The sequence below is a fragment of the Olea europaea genome, chromosome 10 (genome assembly GCF_002742605.1).
Source record: "Olea europaea var. sylvestris chromosome 10, O_europaea_v1, whole genome shotgun sequence".
NCBI classification, from domain to species: Eukaryota; Viridiplantae; Streptophyta; class Magnoliopsida; order Lamiales; family Oleaceae; genus Olea; species Olea europaea.
Genome location: NC_036246.1, coordinates 11553398 through 11575359, shown reverse-complemented (window position 1 = coordinate 11575359; position 21962 = coordinate 11553398). Strand labels below are relative to the sequence as shown.

The following is a 21962-nucleotide window of genomic DNA, read 5'->3' as shown; positions in this document are numbered from 1 at the left end:
AATAGGTTCACAAAAATTAATGGGAACAAAGGTATTGAATTGGATTCGTGAAAGAAAAGGAGTTGAAAAGAGTATTCTCAACCTGAATACCGAAAGAACATGAAGCTTGTATTTTAATCACCTTTCCATAATAAAAAAAATTAGTTTCAATATATGCTTTTAATTTTTTTATACGTATTATTTATGGCAGCCATGCACATTCAATATTAATATTTTTGCCGAAAGCAAACACAATAATTTGTTTTATGGTTTGAATGGGGGGAACGAAGTCACAAAAATCTCTGCTAAAAAGATTGATTTCGACTATATATGAATCATTTTTCATCGATGTATGTAAGCATTTTGTGTGTTCGTGACAATTTAAATTAATGGAAATTAATTATTGTGCCTTGAAAAAAAAAAAAGAATATTGAAATGGAAAAATATTTAAGTTAACATTGAGTTTTTAATTTTGGGAACAACCGAATAATTAACCAGGAATCTTGAAATTATAATATAATTGATTGAAAGTCTTGATTTTTTTTTTAATTTAAAAAAAAGTCAAAATGGTGATTTTTTTTATTCTAATCAGTCCTTCGTTCACAATCATTTCTACCACAATTATTGATACTTTTTGCTTAAAAGTAATGTGTAAGGTGGTAATTTGAAGACGTCCAATTCAATGAAGAATATGTTAGTTTAAATACCAAAAAATAGTATTTTATTAAGAAATCCTTATACAATTTGTTTATGAACGTATACACTATTTCTCACTCTTATTGCACTCAAAATGGGCAACACTTATCTGACTAGCACTCTCTTCTTCTTCTTCATTTTTTATTTATTTTTTATTTTTTTATTTTAATGAATGAGGACAGCACCCCCAAACTTTATTAAAACCCTTGCTAATTGCGAAGAAAAACCGTAATTGCAATACTTAGAAAACAATCCAAATAATAAGTAAAACCTGAAAAGACACCACTACTCAAACATCAACATGCATAATTCACTTCTTCAAATAAGTCATCCCCATCACATCCAGACGAAGTAGACCTCGAGCAAGCCTTGGCAAAGCTCTCCAATTATTAAAACGTTTCAACAAGCCCTTAGCTTCCAACCCAACTAAACTATCTGTCGCTTGATTCCCTTCTCTCCATTGATTTGCCGCTTTGTAATCAAACTGCTGTAATAAATGCAAAAGGTCATCCCATTTTCCCCTTTTTATTGGAATTTAATGGCAGGATGAAGGAAGATTGATGGTAGGGGAATATTCCACACAAAACATTTCAAACATGGACGTTTTGTGCTATTTCCAAAGGTATGTTGGTTTATGGCAATGTGGTTAATAGATAAAGGGATATTGTGCTATTAAATTTAAACTAAAACTGTTATAATCTTTCAGTTAATGGGCGGACTCGATCATTTTGACTGGTTCCTATCTAACAGACCTTTAAAAATGTCAATTTTGATTAAATAAAAGGACTAAAATGTCCTTAATTTTGGTTAAAATAATTTTAAAAAATAGTAAATATAACCGGAAGAGAAAAAGGGCAAAAAAATAAAAATAAAACATTATCACCAAACTCTCATAAGTGCATCAACAATGCAATCATGAATTGTTTTAACATTATGTCATATAAACAAAATAGAAAGTATTAAAAAGAACTTCTCTAATGCAATTTGATAGAAATTCCTTCAATATGATGTGACTGAGAAAAAAGTAAATATTCAAAAGATTTTCAATCTACATGACATGATGTCTAGTAAGTGGTGAGTGAAACTCAAGTTCCAAAATGGTTTTCTTTATTTCTTAAAATAATATTAAAATATAATTTAAATTTGCATATGAAATTTGGCGAGTTAGTCTGTCTAATGAAGCTTCTAAATCTAGATAGTGTTCTAAAAAATATCAAGTTTTTCTCTGCAATATCACTTGGTCAAGTCCCTATTATTATGGTTTAAACAAATCATTCATATTAGTAAGAGCAATTATTCACCTAAAATAAAAAAATGAAAGTAAGAATAACATGCAATTTAACGTGATTCCTTTGAATGTGAGAGTTACTGGACGAGTTACCACCATCAAAATTATACTATAACGAACAAAAGAATTACAATATATTTTAGACTCACATCTCAATTTGTTTTCTATTTACTCCAAAACCCAAAATGGAGGCATGCCCTAATATCCTTTGTATAGGAAAGAAATTTTAAGACGACCTGATAGAAATGCGAATTTTTCAAAGTACCCTATAGCACTTAAGAAATTGTACATTATATTAGGTTTCACACATCCAAAACACCTATCATCTGGAAGAATTGGCACAAATGATAAACATTTGTCCATCTTGCATTTTGTGCTCAAACCTTTAGATCATAGAACAAACGGTGCCAAACCTTAGTAATCTTGACGAAAGTGGTAAATCTTGACACAATCCATTCAAAAGGGTCACTTGTGCACAGGAATGTAAAGGTATAAGATCATTTGTGCAAGATTTAAATAATTGAACAAAAAACACAAGATGGAATGATGGATAAAGGTTTGAGATCAATGCACCATTTTCCCCTTTTTTGACTAAATAAAAAATAATTATCAATCTTATTCCCCCATAATATTGTCCACCAACCATTATATAGTGTTCTAAAAAGTGTATAACATGACTAAGTGGCAAGATTAAACTTCAAGCTTTTACGAGCCTAATTCACTTGAGCGCTAAAAAGTGTAAAGCGTGTTAGATGACAATGTCAAGTTTTGTGCTTAGGCATGCTTTTTATAATTTTACGCTAAATTCCTTTATATAGTCCAACACAGTAACTAAAGAACTTTAACATCATTTTAAAATAACAAACAGATTTCGTAGGATAACAAAATCTTAACATCATCTGTGAATAACTAATAGATTTCATAGGATGACAATCTTTTGAATTTCAAGATTTATACTCATATCTTGAATGTCATTTCCGGAAGTAAGAACTTCAAATAAGTCAATAGTACCCAATTATGATGACAATGCAATTTTTCTGCAATTACAATGCTCCAATTGCCGGAAAAATTTTGTAAATGGAAGACAATACTGTCCCTCCATGATTATGGACCACTATACAATTCATAGAACTCACGTACTCAAATAAGCTATTATTCTAAAGAAGACATGCAACCTCGTACTAAAACTATAAATTGGATTTACTGTGTTTCTAGCATTTTATCCAATACATATACTATGGATGCAAAAGGAAATTTGCATTCCGACATAATTTATGAACACGTTTGCAATTTGCCTTTCATGAGAATGTGCAATCTAAAGCCAAGACAGAATGATTTTTGCCTTGCAGCATTCGATTTCAATCATATTGAATCGTGGAATGACAAGTGAAACCATTGTACTTTCAGCGCGTCAGCAAAACATGGGTGTGAAGAGTGAGAGAACAAAAATTATGCACCTTATCGGTTTTTTGTGGAACTTCAATAACCATCAATACTGTAATATTGACATACTATTTGCTGGTTTTCATCCCACCATCTCTTCGCCTCATTGTCAGTGAACTTTTTCCGGCTGCAAACACAGCATTAATGATAGGGAGCATAAAATAAAAAATACAAGGAAGTTTTATGTGGATCATGGAATAACCTACATTGTGATCTTGAAGAGAAACTAAAGACAGCAAGTACACGACTTCTTAGAGGGTCTCTAAAACAGAATTAAATATGTATAGTTGATTATTAAGTTATTAAACCTACATTAGTGGGCCTCTAACAAAGAATTAAAGAAAACTGCGGAATGGGTAAGACTTAAACTTTGCACCTTATTCTTTGTTAAGCTAAATAGCTTAGTAAGATTTCTAAATGAAAAATCTTCCATTTGAAACTCTCTAGTTAACTTTTTTTCATTTGAAATGATCAACCATTAAAAGAATGCTACCACAATCAGGATGTTTTGGGTGACATATCCGGGTTCTGACTAAAAGAAAGTTATATTCAACTAAGTCAGGCTAAGCAAGAGAACACAACCTTTCGTTTATATTCTTAAAACATTTTCATTGAAAATTGGCAACCGAAGAGAGCTGCGGTAAACCATGACAATCTGGGTGGCTAAGTGTAAAATTGTGAAGCCTAATTATTGTCACTATGTGGAGCTAGTATGCAGGTCGACATCTGCAATGAGAGAGAAGTTAATGAAGATAGTATGCGCGATTTTTTCTTATAAACTTCTTTTAATCATTGTGAATTACTGTAGCGACGGGAGGGGACAGTCTCATATTGAAGCGAACTTTTATCAATCTTGTGTGTCTATTTCTTTTTTGTGAATTGATTGCCTAGGTGGAATAAGGAAATGGGATTTCTAATTCTCAACCCAAAGTACAAGAAAACTTCACTTCGAGACGATCTAAGCCTAGAGTATTGCAGGTTGCATGAATGCATTAAAGACTCTAGGTAAACTACCATGTACGACGACGATAAGAACAAACTAAGACTTTTGCGCAATAAAATTGTGGTCGGCTACTTAAAGAAACGCTTTAAAATTGGTCAGAAACCTCATAAACCCTAAACTATTCTTTGCTCAACACATTAGTGATCTTCTTGAGATTCAAGTAATAACATTTCTAAGTTGGCAGGTCCTTTTTTATTTCACATCACATGCTGCCACTGCCCCTTCTACTATATAATTCCAAGGCCTTTAGATTGATGAAAAAACTAGTTTTGCAGAATGCATGATGAGTTTGCACTAAAATTGTGGACTAGAAACACAACCAAAAAAAATATCTACTGTTATGCCATTAAATAATACCACATTAGTCTCCTTGTATGAGAAAACAGTGGGAAAATCCTGTACAGTATTTACAAAATTCATTGGCTATAATCTAAGTATTCGTAATATCATTTTAAGAACGTAAATAGTTGATCTTTTACCAATGAACACAAACTGGTTTGTGAAATTTTTAACTCTAGCCACTGGTGTGAGTATATTTTCCTAGATAAGATTTTGGGGAAAATGATTGTTCCATTTTCATATCAAATGTGTCAAGATTTTCTATTAGAGCGGGGGCAGTTTTGACTCAATTATCCTTAAGGATTTTGCAAAGCCAAGGTATCCCTATTTGGCACATTGGAAATGGAGTATGTATATCATTTAGTTTGCCAATCAAAAAGGACAAGTTTAACCAGTTACGAAGTCAACATCATTTAACATCTTAATGATTTCAACTACGAAATTATCAACAGGAATGCATGACCCTCAAAATGTAAAGATAACCACATTCTTTTGTGAAGTCACTCTGTTATATATTTCACTTTTACTAATCAATGTGTAATTAATCATACATGATGATTATATTCTTCTAGTTGCTTGTCGTGTTAAATTTTTTAACGACGTTCGTGAAATAATGAAATGCAGCGGAATGTAAAATTAATAGAGAATCAAGATTTTACCTGAACCTGACTCGTTTGAGGCCTGTTTGTCCATTTGGCAAAGTTACAAAAGTGATGTAGACACCGGGTTGATACTGTTCTACCCATTCAACCTTCAGGGGTTCAACCCCAGTTTTTCCAGAATCTACTCTTCCAGGACAAGATTCTCTTACTGACAGAATTCCATCACGGGAATCTCCATTACGCAAAGATCTTAACTTGTTTGAGAGGACAATAGGCGAACTAGAAAGACTTTCGAAATATTTATCTTCCGGGTGTTCAACCTCACGGGGCACATAATCAACAGCAGCAATAGGTTGTTCTTCTTCGACTCTTTCACCAGAAAACTTCTCTGACGTTGCACGAATCTGAAAGATTGTCCATATATCACAGATACTTAACAGACAGTAGCAACGTACTCATTTCATGTGATCTATCAATTTTTAAATAATGCTTTCCTTGTTGTTTCTGAATAGATAAATAACAATGCTAAAAAACCAGAAAATTTCTAAGTCATAATCTACACAATATACACATAAAGAAGTTAGAAAGAAGATCAAAATGAAGCAGATATCAGGTCCATTGCTTGAGAGAGTTGATCCTAAATATCAACAAAAGAGAACATTGGTAACTTGATATCTTCAACTCTTTTATCTGAACAACATGGAGAAACTTAACTAGAAATTAAAACTATTGTTCAATTCATGGCCAACAATTTTGCCAGTACCTAGAAGCAGAAACCACATTATTTAATCCCTATCCAGTTAACATCCCACTTTAGTTTCTTAAACAGTCAAGGTTTTGTGAACTCATTAAAAATCACTTTGATCAGATTGATAATTATTTACTAGAATTGTTTTGGCAAGAAAAATATTGCTTCAATATAACACAATAAAGGGGTTTATATAATGGGTTAAAAAAGTCAATTTGGAATTAAATCTTGCAATATTTTCAGTAGAATGAAGATTATAGGAGAGAACTAGATTATGTGCTCCTACAAAAATCTAATTATGATCCGAAGAAAATAAAAGAAAGAATTATTTATCATTTGGAACAGACTACCAAAAACCAAAGAACTTTCATATATATATATATATATATATGGTAGGCTCTTCTTGCTCAGCGTGGCAACAATTGTTAATAATAACCATCATATTTCATTGTGTAATTTTCAGATATTGGTACATGTTGTGGATGAAGTTATATAAGCATGCTTGATCATTGTAGTAAACACACAATCTTAAGTCTCTGTTTTGTACAATTTTCATTTAGCTCTTCACTTTGACTACTAGAAGAAATGGAGTGCCAGAGAAGTACAGTTTGATGACCCAAGAATAGTTAACAATTTCTTCAACAAACTATTGCCTTCTAAAGTTAATCTTACCCTGTGTATGTGTGCAAGTATTATAGTAATTCACTGAATGAAACAAATACCCTTGATGTCAAAGCTTGTATGACTTCCTTTGCTGCTTTACTCTTGGCTGCTTCCTCTTTCGCAAGTGACCAAGCTTCCTCAGTCTTTTGTCGATTTTCTTTAATTTTCTCTTTTCTTGTTCTGTATAGCTTTTGTAGATTCCCAGCCTATTGATAGTAAATAAAACTCATTGCTAAGAAAAATTTTAAGAATCTGGTTACGTGTGGCATTAAGTAGTAGTTGAATAATGTGAAAGAATCTGTTATAAGTGAAGTATAACATAATACCACTGCAGTTATTTAATATAAGAAGCTTATGAAAATCATTTCAATTGTATGAAATTCCGGCAAATGTAGCACAACCAACTTAGAGTAGATAAATAACAAAAAGGCAACATTAGCAGACTACACCATCCTTTTTGTCCAGAATATCTTTCTCCAAAGATGACATTTTTCCCACTTTCGCATAGTTTTCCACTCTAGTTTTGAAAAATATTACTAAATAAATTCTGGCCTCCTGTAGCTATAGCAAGACGAGAGATGCTGAGTAAGAAAAATAGTTTTTCCACAAGATGTGGAGCATGTTAACCATTAGTAACTCCAAATGCAGGCATACCAACTTCTTTAATAAGGTAACAAGAAGGAAATAATAGAACATTGTGTAATAGCAAATATGAAGGCTATTCCTCAAGACTGCAGCAACAGTTATTGTACTAGCTCATAAATAACTGGCAGAATAAATTTTTAGTATCAGCCATAAATTAGTTCTGCAATACATTGTTAATCACCAAGTAGCCTTACCATACTCCTATTTAGTTCTTCTTAGACGCCCCCTTTAGAACATATCAATTTTTATACCCAAAGATAAGTCCATTTTATGCGTGCATACACTTAGCAGTGAATAATCGAGTCAGTCAAGTAACAGTGGACAAGCACTCTTTCCTTGTCCTAGACATCTTCACGAAAATGTAATCAAAGAACAGATAAGATAGCCTGTGCTTTAGGATCTTGTCTGCGACCATTTCTATATTAGACCACTGCACTCACATCGATCTTCATCTCCTATGCATATAAGTATCGCTAGGAAAATTCAGGTTCTCATACAGCAATATTAGTATGTAATTGCTTAGTTCTTCCTTGAATTCAAATGTTGATGTGATGCTTATGTATTATAAAAAGAAAGGGCATGGCCTAAAATTTGAAAGGACGTGTTAATCAATACTCACTAATTAAGCCAGAATGGGAAAACGATAACATTATTGCAACTCAGTTTGCTTATGGTGCTTGTACTGAAGTTAATAGTTTGGAATCTTAGTCACTAGAATTCATTTCCCTTCTCCTTGGAGCACATATTAGAGATAAAAGGATCTTTTATGCTAATACAGTATTTTACTAAACAAAATTTACTATCTTCTACAACACTAAATCAGAGGTTTGGCAGAATGCCAGTTTCCTCCCAGGCAAGAAATATGTTCAATTGTACATGCGTACATAAAACAGCAGGGACTATTTATAGAGATATTTCACTTAAAGGCTAAAGCTTTAATTTCAATTAACAAAAACTCGTCACGTAATCAGACTACAAAATTTTTGGTAAAGTACCTGAGTTTTAAGGTTTTCGATTTCTTTAATGAAGAACTTCTCCGATTGAGACAAGTTATTCTCCACATTCATTGAACTGGATGTGGAAGATATTAATTGTGAGGAGTCATCCGCTAAGCAAACTGGAGATTGAGAAGATAATTGATGTCTTGAAGGATAAATTTGGGTAATCATGTGGTCCCCAGATCTTTTCTTGAAAACTTCAGGACATGAAACTTGCCTCCATCTGGGTAACTCATTCACCAAAGAAATGGTGTTACTGAAATTTTTCCTCTCATGGCATTGGCTGCCCTCATCAGAATAGTTTCTTGCTGATGTCGTCTGGCATAATGCTTCTTTCTTGTCGTGGTATGCCTTCTCAGACGTAAATAATGGTCTTGGGCTGTTTGTTCCAAACTTGAAATGACTACCTGGATCTAAAGCTCTGCAAATCTGATTAAAGCATTGATGACAGACTCGAAACGGCTTGTTCCTACTTGGTGCAAGGGACGCATTCATAGATTTTTTGTTGGTGCATGCTCGACAGAATAAAAGACCACAATTGTAACAGTTATGCTTCTTCCTTGTGAACCCAAAAGCCATGCTGCATCCTTTGCAAGCCAACTGGTCAGTACTAGATACTGATTTGTGTAAGCAAATTGCAGCTGTAGAACTTGCTCCACATGTAATATGTTCTACTTGTCTTCCTCTCAGGGTCTCGACTAGAGTTGGCGAATTTCGATCTTTGATATCACCCAATCCTAACTGTCCGTGTTCACCTTTTCCCCAAGTATAAACGTTTCCTCGAGATGTTAAGGCAGCAATATGATAAGATCCTGATGAGATTTCTCTGACAAACTCGTTAGCAAGTTTCCCTTGTACAGCTACTATTGACTTGTCCCTGGATTGTGGATTCCCGAGTTGGCCATGTGCTGCACTTCCCATTGTATAAACTTTACCAGTGCTGGTTAATCCTATGGTAAGAGTCCGACCACAAGATACTTGAACAAAATCATGATCCACCAATTCTGCTATACAAGTTGGGCAGAGTTTTCTCGCTTGATCAAAGTGACCGAGCCTTCCTTTATCAGCATCTCCCCATGTAAACAATTTTCCACTAGGATTATTAAATTTGATAGGATCAACCATGATTTCCACTATGGCAGCTGTGTGCCACGATCCGCATGCTATGGTCATTACCCGTAGTCCCTTCAGCGATTCAACTTCCTTAGGGTGTGACACACTCTGAAGATTTCCATGGCCAAGTACTCCAAATGTTCCATCTCCATATGTAAATAATTTCCCAGATGTGGAAATAATTGCTGTATGCCATTCTCCACAAGCAACATGAGATATTGTTAGACCATCAAGTGAACCATAAAGTCTATGAGGCACCCAAAGGCTTCTCTTATTATGTTCATCCGCTAAATCAGTACTACAGTTGTCGCCCCACGTGTACACTTCACCTGAAGATGTTAAAGCACATGTTTGATACTCACCACAAGCAACAGAATTGACATGAACTCCAACAAGGGAGTCAACAACCTTTGGGCAGGTAATATCAATATCAACTTTATGTCCGAGTCTTCCCCTCCTTCCTTCGCCCCAGCAAAATACTTCGCCCTGCTTGGTTACTAATGCAGCATGCTTCCTTCCTAGAGATATGGAATGGAGATCAAACATCATGGTCGATTCGAGAACTTTAGGCAATAAAGCATCCAATTCCATTCCTCCACCCTCCAAACTCCCTTTTCCTGCTCCTTCCCCCCAAATTAAGACATCCCTCAATATATGGTTTCCAGATTCAAATGACACAGGAGGATTTGTCGAGAACAGATTAAACATTTTTGAACTGGCACACATTGCTTGCTCATTTGGATCTTCTTGCTGAAGATATGGAGAACTTGGGGCTAAGAAATCCGTGGTACTGTGAATGCTTGATAGAATTGATTCTGAATAGAAACTACTGGATGAGCATGATAAACCATCAGAAGTACATCTAGCTGATAATGACTGAGGTGGACTCCCAGATAAACTGTGTACCTAAATCATCAAAGAAGTAGAGTTAAAAAGTTGTTTTCCAACTCAAGGGAGTTGGAGGGGGAAAAAAGTAAGAATATTATGCAAAAGTGATTAAATAATCGAGAAGCATAATGGCATGTATAGAAATTTCAAACCTAAATTTTACTTGCAATGAAGTAAATGGGTGATTTATTTTAATGCATACCATAATATTCTTAAGTTTTCTGAAGAATTATAGGGGAAAAGGACAGTTTTGCTTCTTATAGTATTAGTCGGAAATAAAGATTGTCTAAGACTTCTTGGCCAGGTCTACAGAAAGTTGGCCCTCAATATAATTTTCGACAGGCAAAGTATGTTGAGAATACTATCATAAAAAGCACTTCATGCAACTGTCAAAATCAAAATGTCATTTTCTTCAGCTATCAAAGATTTACTTCTGTCATTACACCTCTTACTAATTGGACATTGCCTATATATTTAAGATATATTTCTCAATATACTCGGCCAGGTCTCTATGGAAAAGCCTCATTTACATTCGAGCACATTTCTACAAACTAAACTTATTCTGTTCAACTAATGAAACCATTTCTTTATATTCTATTGTTTTATGGACAGGTGAACGTGAATTGATAATTCCATCAACAAAAAGAAAATATGGTAAGAACAACCTGAGATGATCTAATTTTCTCCTCCAAAAGTCCTAAGATCTGTTTCCTTCTCATAAAACCAGATGGACTGTTTATACAACTTTGGACCCCTCTTCGTTTCTTCAAAGTACTCCACAATCCATTACAATAACTCCTGGATGTTACAGCTCTCAAACCCAAAAACCAAGTCTTAGCCTGCTCTTTGTCCCTGAATATCTACATAAAGATAAAAGAGATGCATGAAAAAAGTTCCGAAGTTGAAGAGAAAATTTAATTACACATGGATGACACTATCTTTTTCTGATTACCAGATCGAGGGTGCATTCACCATTTCCATAGACAAGTGAAAGGCACTGGCTTTCCCTCTCTGGTCGAAGTTGCTTCTTTATTTTAAAAAAAAAAAAAAAGAAAAAAAACGAAGAAGAAACGTTTGGATATAAAATATATCATATAACATCATACAAGTCATGATAAAATGATTTCGTAAACTTACAGTGGTTTGGCCATGTACAACATTTGTGACTGAGCTTAATCTCATCTGTCTTTCCTCCTGACCAGAATACCAAATCAAGAATTTTTCATCCTGAAAATCAAGAATTTGAAGTGAGGCATGGTCCCATTTGAACATGCAGAAATCAGAAAATCACAGCTAAGAGTTGTTGGAACACCGAAAGGTTAGCAAATTAGAGATTTTCTGCGAACACCAGTCATCGTGTTGTGCAGATACTTCTTGATTACACTCCATTATTTATAATATACGACTCTACATTTACATGGACAAGAAATGTAAGTATCATCTCCTGTAATTTCCAATAAATATTTAAATCACAGTCTATAATGCAATTTCCCTTTTTACAGCAAACATGGAAAATTTATGCAATGTAGATTACCATATTCTTTCTCCTTCTGTTATTACTTTGTATGCATATCGACATTAATGGAAATCCATTTTCCCTAGCACCATACTTTTCCATAAATGAATAGGTTTACTTTTCTCCATCAGCTTAAAAGAGAATCACATTATTTCCTTGATTTAGGATATCTTCTTGTTCCACAGATTCAAATTCTTAGCGAGATTAGTTTGCAGAGCTATCACATGTTTCATTACAGAACTAAACTACAGAAATTTTGTTACGTCTAATTTGCGTAAATCCTTTCGAAACACCTTATTGGACTATAACCTACCCGATCTCCCATTTCTCCTTTACCAAGAGCACAATGATTGACACATCCATCATCTTAACACAGTTTCAGTGTTCCAGATTTAAGAAAGTGTTGAGAAATTTGGACACAATGCTTCATCCTAGACATACGAAGTTGAAAGAACAAATGGTGATATCAGTTGGTCTCACATAGGGAATGTGAAGAAAGTAGTAAGCTGATAAAGTATTCAATCATCTAGCAGAAATAAAAGCTGGAAACTTCGAGACAATGGCAAAGGCACTAAAATTTAGCACTCAAAACTTAATTAACCATTCTGCTACACCAGGAAAAATGGATAACTATAAGCTTGTACATAGTTTTATTTGGAGACAAAAAGGGCAATGCTTCAACCATCACATAGTTTGTGAGCATCACCATACATTTCTTTCAATGCATACCGTGGATAATCTGAAAGGACAAAATTTGGGCTTCCCTCTTCTGCCAGACATCAAAAGATGAGCACCCTTCTTTAATGCAACAATTGCCTGTGCAAGGCAGTGAATGATGTAAGAAATAAATTTTATTATTATTTTTTTTTATTAAAGGTATATCACTACCTGTTATAGCAGTAAATAGTAGGAAAAAAAAATGAAAATCAATTTGGTTGCTTGAAACATGATGTTCTGTAATTTTAAACTAAATGACATCGGCAATTTGGTTGTTCGAATCGTGAATATGAAAAACTAAATAAACTTATGTACGACCTTCTGTCAATTCGGCAATTGAGACTAAGTCTATGCAAACCTGGCAGACGAAAATGCGAAAAAGATCATAGTAACAGCATTAAGTGAATCTCATCTCAAAAATAAAGAGAAAAACAAAAATTACAAAAAGAAAGACGGGAAATCTATTATCAGAAAATCGCTTAGGAATTAAATTTCATGCAAAACCCTGTTCAATATGAATTTACCAATAAGAGCTCACGTATCAATTTTAAGATGTTCAGATAAAATACTTAGATTATGTTAATGTTTAAATCTCTTGATGCGGATTTTTATTTTTTAATTCTTAAAAAAATTACTGATCCGAACTTGTAATATTTACAAATTCCAGAATCCAAAGTTCAATTCCATGACATCAATACAGAATAATATACCTCTAAATCTCTGTGTTTCCTGCTTTAACTTGGAGAGAGCACCAAGTAAACAAAAACTCTCAACTAATTAAGAGAGAAATATTGAAAATAATTAAATTTAATTCAAACTTAGAACATTTTACTAGTCTTTTTAAGACAAATTGCACGCCCTCATTAGCATGTGGTCGTCAAGTTGTTGTTTTTCTTTTTTTTTTTTCAGACAAGAAAATGTTCTCCCTCAGTCCCACTCAACTGAATTCTCCATGAAATTCGACACAAAAAAATGACAAGTTTAATGTCTCCCAAAGAGCCAAAATTCCTCAATAAAGGGCTCAAAGAATGTCTATGAATAAATCATCACATTACTTTAAATTACATAATAATAATAATAATAATAATAATAATAATAATAATAATAATAATATTAATAATAATAATGAATTTTGTAAACTACGCGGGGGCTAAGAGGAAAACCTGTTCAACTGCTCTATCAGAGCCAGAGGTTCCTAATGCGAACAATTCTTCGCTCATTTTCCGGAAATTATCAGGCAAGTAGGCGAACACGATGTATATATTATCCCAAGAAGAGAGAGAGGGGTGGGGGTTTAAGAAGAGAAGAGAATGTGTGAAAACAAAGAATGCAGCAAAGAGTGGAATTTCAAAGCTTACAATCTACAGTGCAGCAAAGAAGAAAGAGAATTGATTGATATTCTTTCCTTTTTTCTCTCCTTTCTTTTCTTGTTAGGGATTCTCTATTCTTCCATCATCACTTCACCAGTGTTGTGTTGGCTTCGTGGATCGTGCAGAGACGGAGAGAGATTTGTAATCAAGTTAATGGAACACAATCGCGTCGCACGTGTTCAGCATAATACATTTATGTACTTTATTATAGGAAATCTAATCACACATGATTATTATGTCATTTTCAATACCTTAGTTGGAGTTGGATGTTTCTTTTTGTTCCTTTTCATACTCAAATGAAATTGGATATGTATGTAATGTGGATATCAACTTGATCCATTTCGATTCAATTAGTTTGATCTTTTTGTGAAAGTTAAGTCAAAAAAGAGAGTAATGCTATTTTGGTATAAATGAAATTTTAGTAGAATAAAGCTACTTGTTCACGGTTAAAAATAGGAAGTGAAGAGACAAACTGATGTGTTAAAAAATGATTAGATGTTTTAGTTTTAATTTTTTAAATTGTTCAATCATATATCGACACATGTCCTATCTGAATTTGAGTCTAAATATGTAGCATAATTGAATTTAGTATTCGTCTATATGACAATGCACTTATTGACATGATTTTATTTTATAGGATAAGATGTCAGTGGTTTTCTAATCAAATAGATTGGTGATGAGTACTATTTTGTAATATGTTGCATTATTCATTCGAGTCAAGTATTAATTAGAATTTTGTCAATATATATTATTATTTATCATTAGTTGTTATCATCACCTATTTAAATGTCGATGAGCTTTTGATTTCTTGTCAAATAGAGTTGTAATTCATTATCAAATAGATCAACGAGAATTTAGATAACACAATTCTCAAAGTTTTGACCACATTATCACACGCATATTCTATTTGCAGGAGTTTTCAGAACGCTCTAAACATATACGCGCATTTTAAAATACTGTTTAGAACTAGTTCAATCTTAGCCAGAATTGAACTAAATTTGCATATTGTTACATATAAGAATACTGTTTAGAATTAGTTCAATTCTAGTAGTTTCATGAAAAATACCCCCTTGTATGATAATCAAACAAAAATTAAATATTATTAAGAAATTTAAGAAATAAAACATAATAAATAGTTCCTTATAGCTTTTGTTTATTCTCTTTTTAAGTTGGAATGTACGGAGATCAAATGATATCATTCAACTTTCTTTTTGTGTGGGGACTAATTTGCTAATGAAAAGGAGACACAAGTTACTTACAATTGAAAGGCACGTGCGATTGAGGCAGTAACTAATGAAAATGGATGTTAGATTCTAGCAGGTAAAAGTCATGATTATCATTTTTTTTAGAGTAATTACAATATTGGTCTTCAACTTATTACCTCTGTAACAAGTTAATCTTAACTTTCAAAGAAAACAAATTAATCCCCAATATTTTATTATAACTGCAAAATCAGTTTCCAATAATAGAAATAATCCAGATCTCTAGTAAAACGTCAACTAGCCAGTCATCTCCAAATTTTTGAAGCTATTTTTTTTTTTTTTTATCATGCTACACTTATAAACTTTTTTTACAAAATCATTTACTCACTACTCACAATAGAAGGTGAGAATCACAGGCCGACGTTTTTTAAATTCACGTGGGAGTCATTTGTTTGTGAGAGTAAGTAACCCATTTTGTACACATTTGCTTGTACATATATATTTATCCTTTTTTGTTTCTTATTTCAGCTAATGTCCATAAATTTGCAACAATTTAACAGACAATTTTTTTCCAACTTTTGGAACTTATAATGAAATATTGAAAATCAACTTGTCATTATATCGACAGGTTAAGAGCCAACTGTCTAATTTTCTCCATTTTTAGACTCAAGTAACTGGTCTATCATTTATATCAATTCTCGTATTTCTAGTATGTTAAACAAGTTAATTTGAACATAGTCGAACAAGAGTAAAGGATAAACGTTAGTTAAGAACAATATGAGATGGTATAGACAAGTTCATGCATATAAGGATTTTAGTATTTTTGTTTTAGTTAAAAATTAAGATATTTTTTCACTCTTTTGTCGTTTTTTACGAGAATTTTTTCTAATGCTTTACGACATATTTTTTTCACATAATACTGGTTTTGGACAGATAATATGTATCTGTCTTTAGCTCTGTATTGTCGTATGACATGAAAGGAATGGACTAACATCTTGATTAAGAACTAATCTCAATAATTCAACACAAAATCACAAATTTAAGTTGGCTATTAAACAAAAACTAAATTTCATTGCTTTGTAGGACCCTTAAATCTCAGCAAAGCTAAATTATAGGACCCCCAAATTATTTGGCACTTTAATTTACTATGTATATTCTTGAAAAATCCCTTGCCTAAGGTCCAAAAGTTTTTTCATTATATGCAAACGTGTAGTGCTAATTATTTATTTAAGGGAAAGTGAAAGGATCTTTAACAGAAAAAAGCTTATTTCACACTTTTTCATAGTTATGGTGGTTAAGTTACTATACTTTCCCATGGGTAAAAAAGTAAGAATTCATGCCTTCAAATTATTTTATGAATATAAAAATCTAATTTACCTCAAACTGTATAGACTTGAATATTTTCCAAGATTTGTTGTCGCCTTCTTGCTTGTGAACGTCATTCCGATATCAAGGGGTCAAGAAATTCTATTTGTTGAACTCAAAAATTCATTTCAATAATGGGTTGTCCCTTTAGAGTTAAGGGTTCATACGTAAACTCATGTGTTACACTTCTTGAATTACACCTTTCGATCTGATTCGATTCGTAAATTTTTTATCGCATCATTTTGAACTAATCTTTAGAAAAATGAAGTTCGACTATCTTTTCAGTTTGTTTTTAACATAGCCCGCATGTGTAAGGTCATCATGCCAAAGTCAATGCCAAACCTAGAGCCTAGATCGATAACTTTGCTCTCTATTATACCCTAATTTGCACTTGAACCTTGGTCCATTTCTTAAACATTTGTTGCTTTTTGACTCGTTTCATCTTAGAATTTACTTTGCCAAGTTTGAGGAAATTTTGGCATGATTGGTGCTACTTATTTATTTCCATTGAATTAAAAAATAAAAAAAAAACAAGAAGGAAATAATAGAACATTGTGTAATAGCAAATATGAAGGCTATTCCTCAAGACTGCAGCAACAGTTATTGTACTAGCTCATAAATAACTGGCAGAATAAATTTTTAGTATCAGCCATAAATTAGTTCTGCAATACATTGTTAATCACCAAGTAGCCTTACCATACTCCTATTTAGTTCTTCTTAGACGCCCCCTTTAGAACATATCAATTTTTATACCCAAAGATAAGTCCATTTTATGCGTGCATACACTTAGCAGTGAATAATCGAGTCAGTCAAGTAACAGTGGACAAGCACTCTTTCCTTGTCCTAGACATCTTCACGAAAATGTAATCAAAGAACAGATAAGATAGCCTGTGCTTTAGGATCTTGTCTGCGACCATTTCTATATTAGACCACTGCACTCACATCGATCTTCATCTCCTATGCATATAAGTATCGCTAGGAAAATTCAGGTTCTCATACAGCAATATTAGTATGTAATTGCTTAGTTCTTCCTTGAATTCAAATGTTGATGTGATGCTTATGTATTATAAAAAGAAAGGGCATGGCCTAAAATTTGAAAGGACGTGTTAATCAATACTCACTAATTAAGTCAGAATGGGAAAACGATAACATTATTGCAACTCAGTTTGCTTATGGTGCTTGTACTGAAGTTAATAGTTTGGAATCTTAGTCACTAGAATTCATTTCCCTTCTCCTTGGAGCACATATTAGAGATAAAAGGATCTTTTATGCTAATACAGTATTTTACTAAACAAAATTTACTATCTTCTACAACACTAAATCAGAGGTTTGGCAGAATGCCAGTTTCCTCCCAGGCAAGAAATATGTTCAATTGTACATGCGTACATAAAACAGCAGGGACTATTTATAGAGATATTTCACTTAAAGGCTAAAGCTTTAATTTCAATTAACAAAAACTCGTCACGTAATCAGACTACAAAATTTTTGGTAAAGTACCTGAGTTTTAAGGTTTTCGATTTCTTTAATGAAGAACTTCTCCGATTGAGACAAGTTATTCTCCACATTCATTGAACTGGATGTGGAAGATATTAATTGTGAGGAGTCATCCGCTAAGCAAACTGGAGATTGAGAAGATAATTGATGTCTTGAAGGATAAATTTGGGTAATCATGTGGTCCCCAGATCTTTTCTTGAAAACTTCAGGACATGAAACTTGCCTCCATCTGGGTAACTCATTCACCAAAGAAATGGTGTTACTGAAATTTTTCCTCTCATGGCATTGGCTGCCCTCATCAGAATAGTTTCTTGCTGATGTCGTCTGGCATAATGCTTCTTTCTTGTCGTGGTATGCCTTCTCAGACGTAAATAATGGTCTTGGGCTGTTTGTTCCAAACTTGAAATGACTACCTGGATCTAAAGCTCTGCAAATCTGATTAAAGCATTGATGACAGACTCGAAACGGCTTGTTCCTACTTGGTGCAAGGGACGCATTCATAGATTTTTTGTTGGTGCATGCTCGACAGAATAAAAGACCACAATTGTAACAGTTATGCTTCTTCCTTGTGAACCCAAAAGCCATGCTGCATCCTTTGCAAGCCAACTGGTCAGTACTAGATACTGATTTGTGTAAGCAAATTGCAGCTGTAGAACTTGCTCCACATGTAATATGTTCTACTTGTCTTCCTCTCAGGGTCTCGACTAGAGTTGGCGAATTTCGATCTTTGATATCACCCAATCCTAACTGTCCGTGTTCACCTTTTCCCCAAGTATAAACGTTTCCTCGAGATGTTAAGGCAGCAATATGATAAGATCCTGATGAGATTTCTCTGACAAACTCGTTAGCAAGTTTCCCTTGTACAGCTACTATTGACTTGTCCCTGGATTGTGGATTCCCGAGTTGGCCATGTGCTGCACTTCCCATTGTATAAACTTTACCAGTGCTGGTTAATCCTATGGTAAGAGTCCGACCACAAGATACTTGAACAAAATCATGATCCACCAATTCTGCTATACAAGTTGGGCAGAGTTTTCTCTCTTGATCAAAGTGACCGAGCCTTCCTTTATCAGCATCTCCCCATGTAAACAATTTTCCACTAGGATTATTAAATTTGATAGGATCAACCATGATTTCCACTATGGCAGCTGTGTGCCACGATCCGCATGCTATGGTCATTACCCGTAGTCCCTTCAGCGATTCAACTTCCTTAGGGTGTGACACACTCTGAAGATTGCCATGGCCAAGTACTCCAAATGTTCCATCTCCATATGTAAATAATTTCCCAGATGTGGAAATAATTGCTGTATGCCATTCTCCACAAGCAACATGAGATATTGTTAGACCATCAAGTGAACCATAAAGTCTATGAGGCACCCAAAGGCTTCTCTTATTATGTTCATCCGCTAAATCAGTACTACAGTTGTCGCCCCACGTGTACACTTCACCTGAAGATGTTAAAGCACATGTTTGATACTCACCACAAGCAACAGAATTGACATGAACTCCAACAAGGGAGTCAACAACCTTTGGGCAGGTAATATCAATATCAACTTTATGTCCGAGTCTTCCCCTCCTTCCTTCGCCCCAGCAAAATACTTCGCCCTGCTTGGTTACTAATGCAGCATGCTTCCTTCCTAGAGATATGGAATGGAGATCAAACATCATGGTCGATTCGAGAACTTTAGGCAATAAAGCATCCAATTCCATTCCTCCACCCTCCAAACTCCCTTTTCCTGCTCCTTCCCCCCAAATTAAGACATCCCTCAATATATGGTTTCCAGATTCAAATGACACAGGAGGATTTGTCGAGAACAGATTAAACATTTTTGAACTGGCACACATTGCTTGCTCATTTGGATCTTCTTGCTGAAGATATGGAGAACTTGGGGCTAAGAAATCCGTGGTATTGTGAATGCTTAATAGAATTGATTCTGAATAGAAACTATTGGATGAGCATGATAAACCATCAGAAGTACATCTAGCTGATAATGACTGAGGTGGACTCCCAGATAAACTGTGTACCTAAATCATCAAAGAAGTAGAGTTAAAAAGTTGTTTTCCAACTCAAGGGAGTTGGAGGGGGAAAAAAGTAAGAATATTATGCAAAAGTGATTAAATAATCGAGAAGCATAATGGCATGTATAGAAATTTCAAACCTAAATTTTACTTGCAATGAAGTAAATGGGTGATTTATTTTAATGCATACCATAATATTCTTAAGTTTTCTGAAGAATTATAGGGGAAAAGGACAGTTTTGCTTCTTATAGTATTAGTCGGAAATAAAGATTGTCTAAGACTTCTTGGCCAGGTCTACAGAAAGTTGGCCCTCAATATAATTTTCGACAGGCAAAGTATGTTGAGAATACTATCATAAAAAGCACTTCATGCAACTGTCAAAATCAAAATGTCATTTTCTTCAGCTATCAAAGATTTACTTCTGTCATTACACCTCTTACTAATTGGACATTGCCTATATATTTAAGATATATTTCTCAATATACTCGGCCAGGTCTCTATGGAAAAGCCTCATTTACATTCGAGCACATTTCTACAAACTAAACTTATTCTGTTCAACTAATGAAACCATTTCTTTATATTCTATTGTTTTATGGACAGGTGAACGTGAATTGATAATTCCATCAACAAAAAGAAAATATGGTAAGAACAACCTGAGATGATCTAATTTTCTCCTCCAAAAGTCCTAAGATCTGTTTCCTTCTCATAAAACCAGATGGACTGTTTATACAACTTTGGACCCCTCTTCGTTTCTTCAAAGTACTCCACAATCCATTACAATAACTCCTGGATGTTACAGCTCTCAAACCCAAAAACCAAGTCTTAGCCTGCTCTTTGTCCCTGAATATCTACATAAAGATAAAAGAGATGCATGAAAAAAGTTCCGAAGTTGAAGAGAAAATTTAATTACACATGGATGACACTATCTTTTTCTGATTACCAGATCGAGGGTGCATTCACCATTTCCATAGACAAGTGAAAGGCACTGGCTTTCCCTCTCTGGTCGAAGTTGCTTCTTTATTTTAAAAAAAAAAAAAAAGAAAAAAAACGAAGAAGAAACGTTTGGATATAAAATATATCATATAACATCATACAAGTCATGATAAAATGATTTCGTAAACTTACAGTGGTTTGGCCATGTACAACATTTGTGACTGAGCTTAATCTCATCTGTCTTTCCTCCTGACCAGAATACCAAATCAAGAATTTTTCATCCTGAAAATCAAGAATTTGAAGTGAGGCATGGTCCCATTTGAACATGCAGAAATCAGAAAATCACAGCTAAGAGTTGTTGGAACACCGAAAGGTTAGCAAATTAGAGATTTTCTGCGAACACCAGTCATCGTGTTGTGCAGATACTTCTTGATTACACTCCATTATTTATAATATACGACTCTACATTTACATGGACAAGAAATGTAAGTATCATCTCCTGTAATTTCCAATAAATATTTAAATCACAGTCTATAATGCAATTTCCCTTTTTACAGCAAACATGGAAAATTTATGCAATGTAGATTACCATATTCTTTCTCCTTCTGTTATTACTTTGTATGCATATCGACATTAATGGAAATTCATTTTCCCTAGCACCATACTTTTCCATAAATGAATAGGTTTACTTTTCTCCATCAGCTTAAAAGAGAATCACATTATTTCCTTGATTTAGGATATCTTCTTGTTCCACAGATTCAAATTCTTAGCGAGATTAGTTTGCAGAGCTATCACATGTTTCATTACAGAACTAAACTACAGAAATTTTGTTACGTCTAATTTGCGTAAATCCTTTCAAAACACCTTATTGGACTATAACCTACCCGATCTCCCATTTCTCCTTTACCAAGAGCACAATGATTGACACATCCATCATCTTA

At 33.9% G+C, this 21962-nt stretch overlaps 2 protein-coding genes across 5 annotated transcripts; both read right to left on the bottom strand.

Moving 5' to 3' along the window:
* Positions 1 to 752: 752 nt before the first annotated feature.
* On the bottom strand, positions 753 to 14152 carry LOC111401223 (PH, RCC1 and FYVE domains-containing protein 1-like). Of its 4 annotated transcripts, none has more exons than XM_023028863.1 (10): positions 13802 to 14152; positions 12651 to 12737; positions 11543 to 11632; positions 11358 to 11432; positions 11071 to 11265; positions 8402 to 10423; positions 6821 to 6967; positions 5408 to 5754; positions 3421 to 3533; positions 753 to 1162 (listed from the first exon to the last, which is right to left on the bottom strand). In XM_023028863.1, the coding sequence occupies exons 1-9, from the start codon at positions 13856 to 13858 to the stop codon at positions 3443 to 3445; spliced, it is 3111 nt and encodes a 1036-aa protein (XP_022884631.1). In that variant the 5' UTR covers positions 13859 to 14152; the 3' UTR covers positions 753 to 1162; positions 3421 to 3442. The 4 variants fall into 4 exon arrangements, with proteins under 4 accessions (XP_022884631.1, XP_022884632.1, XP_022884630.1 ...); XM_023028864.1 differs by having other exon boundaries at positions 753 to 1159; XM_023028862.1 differs by lacking the exon at positions 753 to 1162 and having other exon boundaries at positions 3021 to 3533.
* Positions 14153 to 17384: 3232 nt separating this feature from the next.
* LOC111400286 (PH, RCC1 and FYVE domains-containing protein 1-like) lies at positions 17385 to 21348 on the bottom strand. Its single transcript, XM_023027702.1, has 5 exons — positions 21214 to 21348; positions 21029 to 21103; positions 20742 to 20936; positions 18073 to 20094; positions 17385 to 17426 (listed from the first exon to the last, which is right to left on the bottom strand). Exons 1-5 carry the CDS (start codon positions 21346 to 21348, stop codon positions 17385 to 17387), a joined length of 2469 nt encoding a protein of 822 aa, XP_022883470.1.
* Between the last annotated feature and the right edge of the window lie 614 nt (positions 21349 to 21962).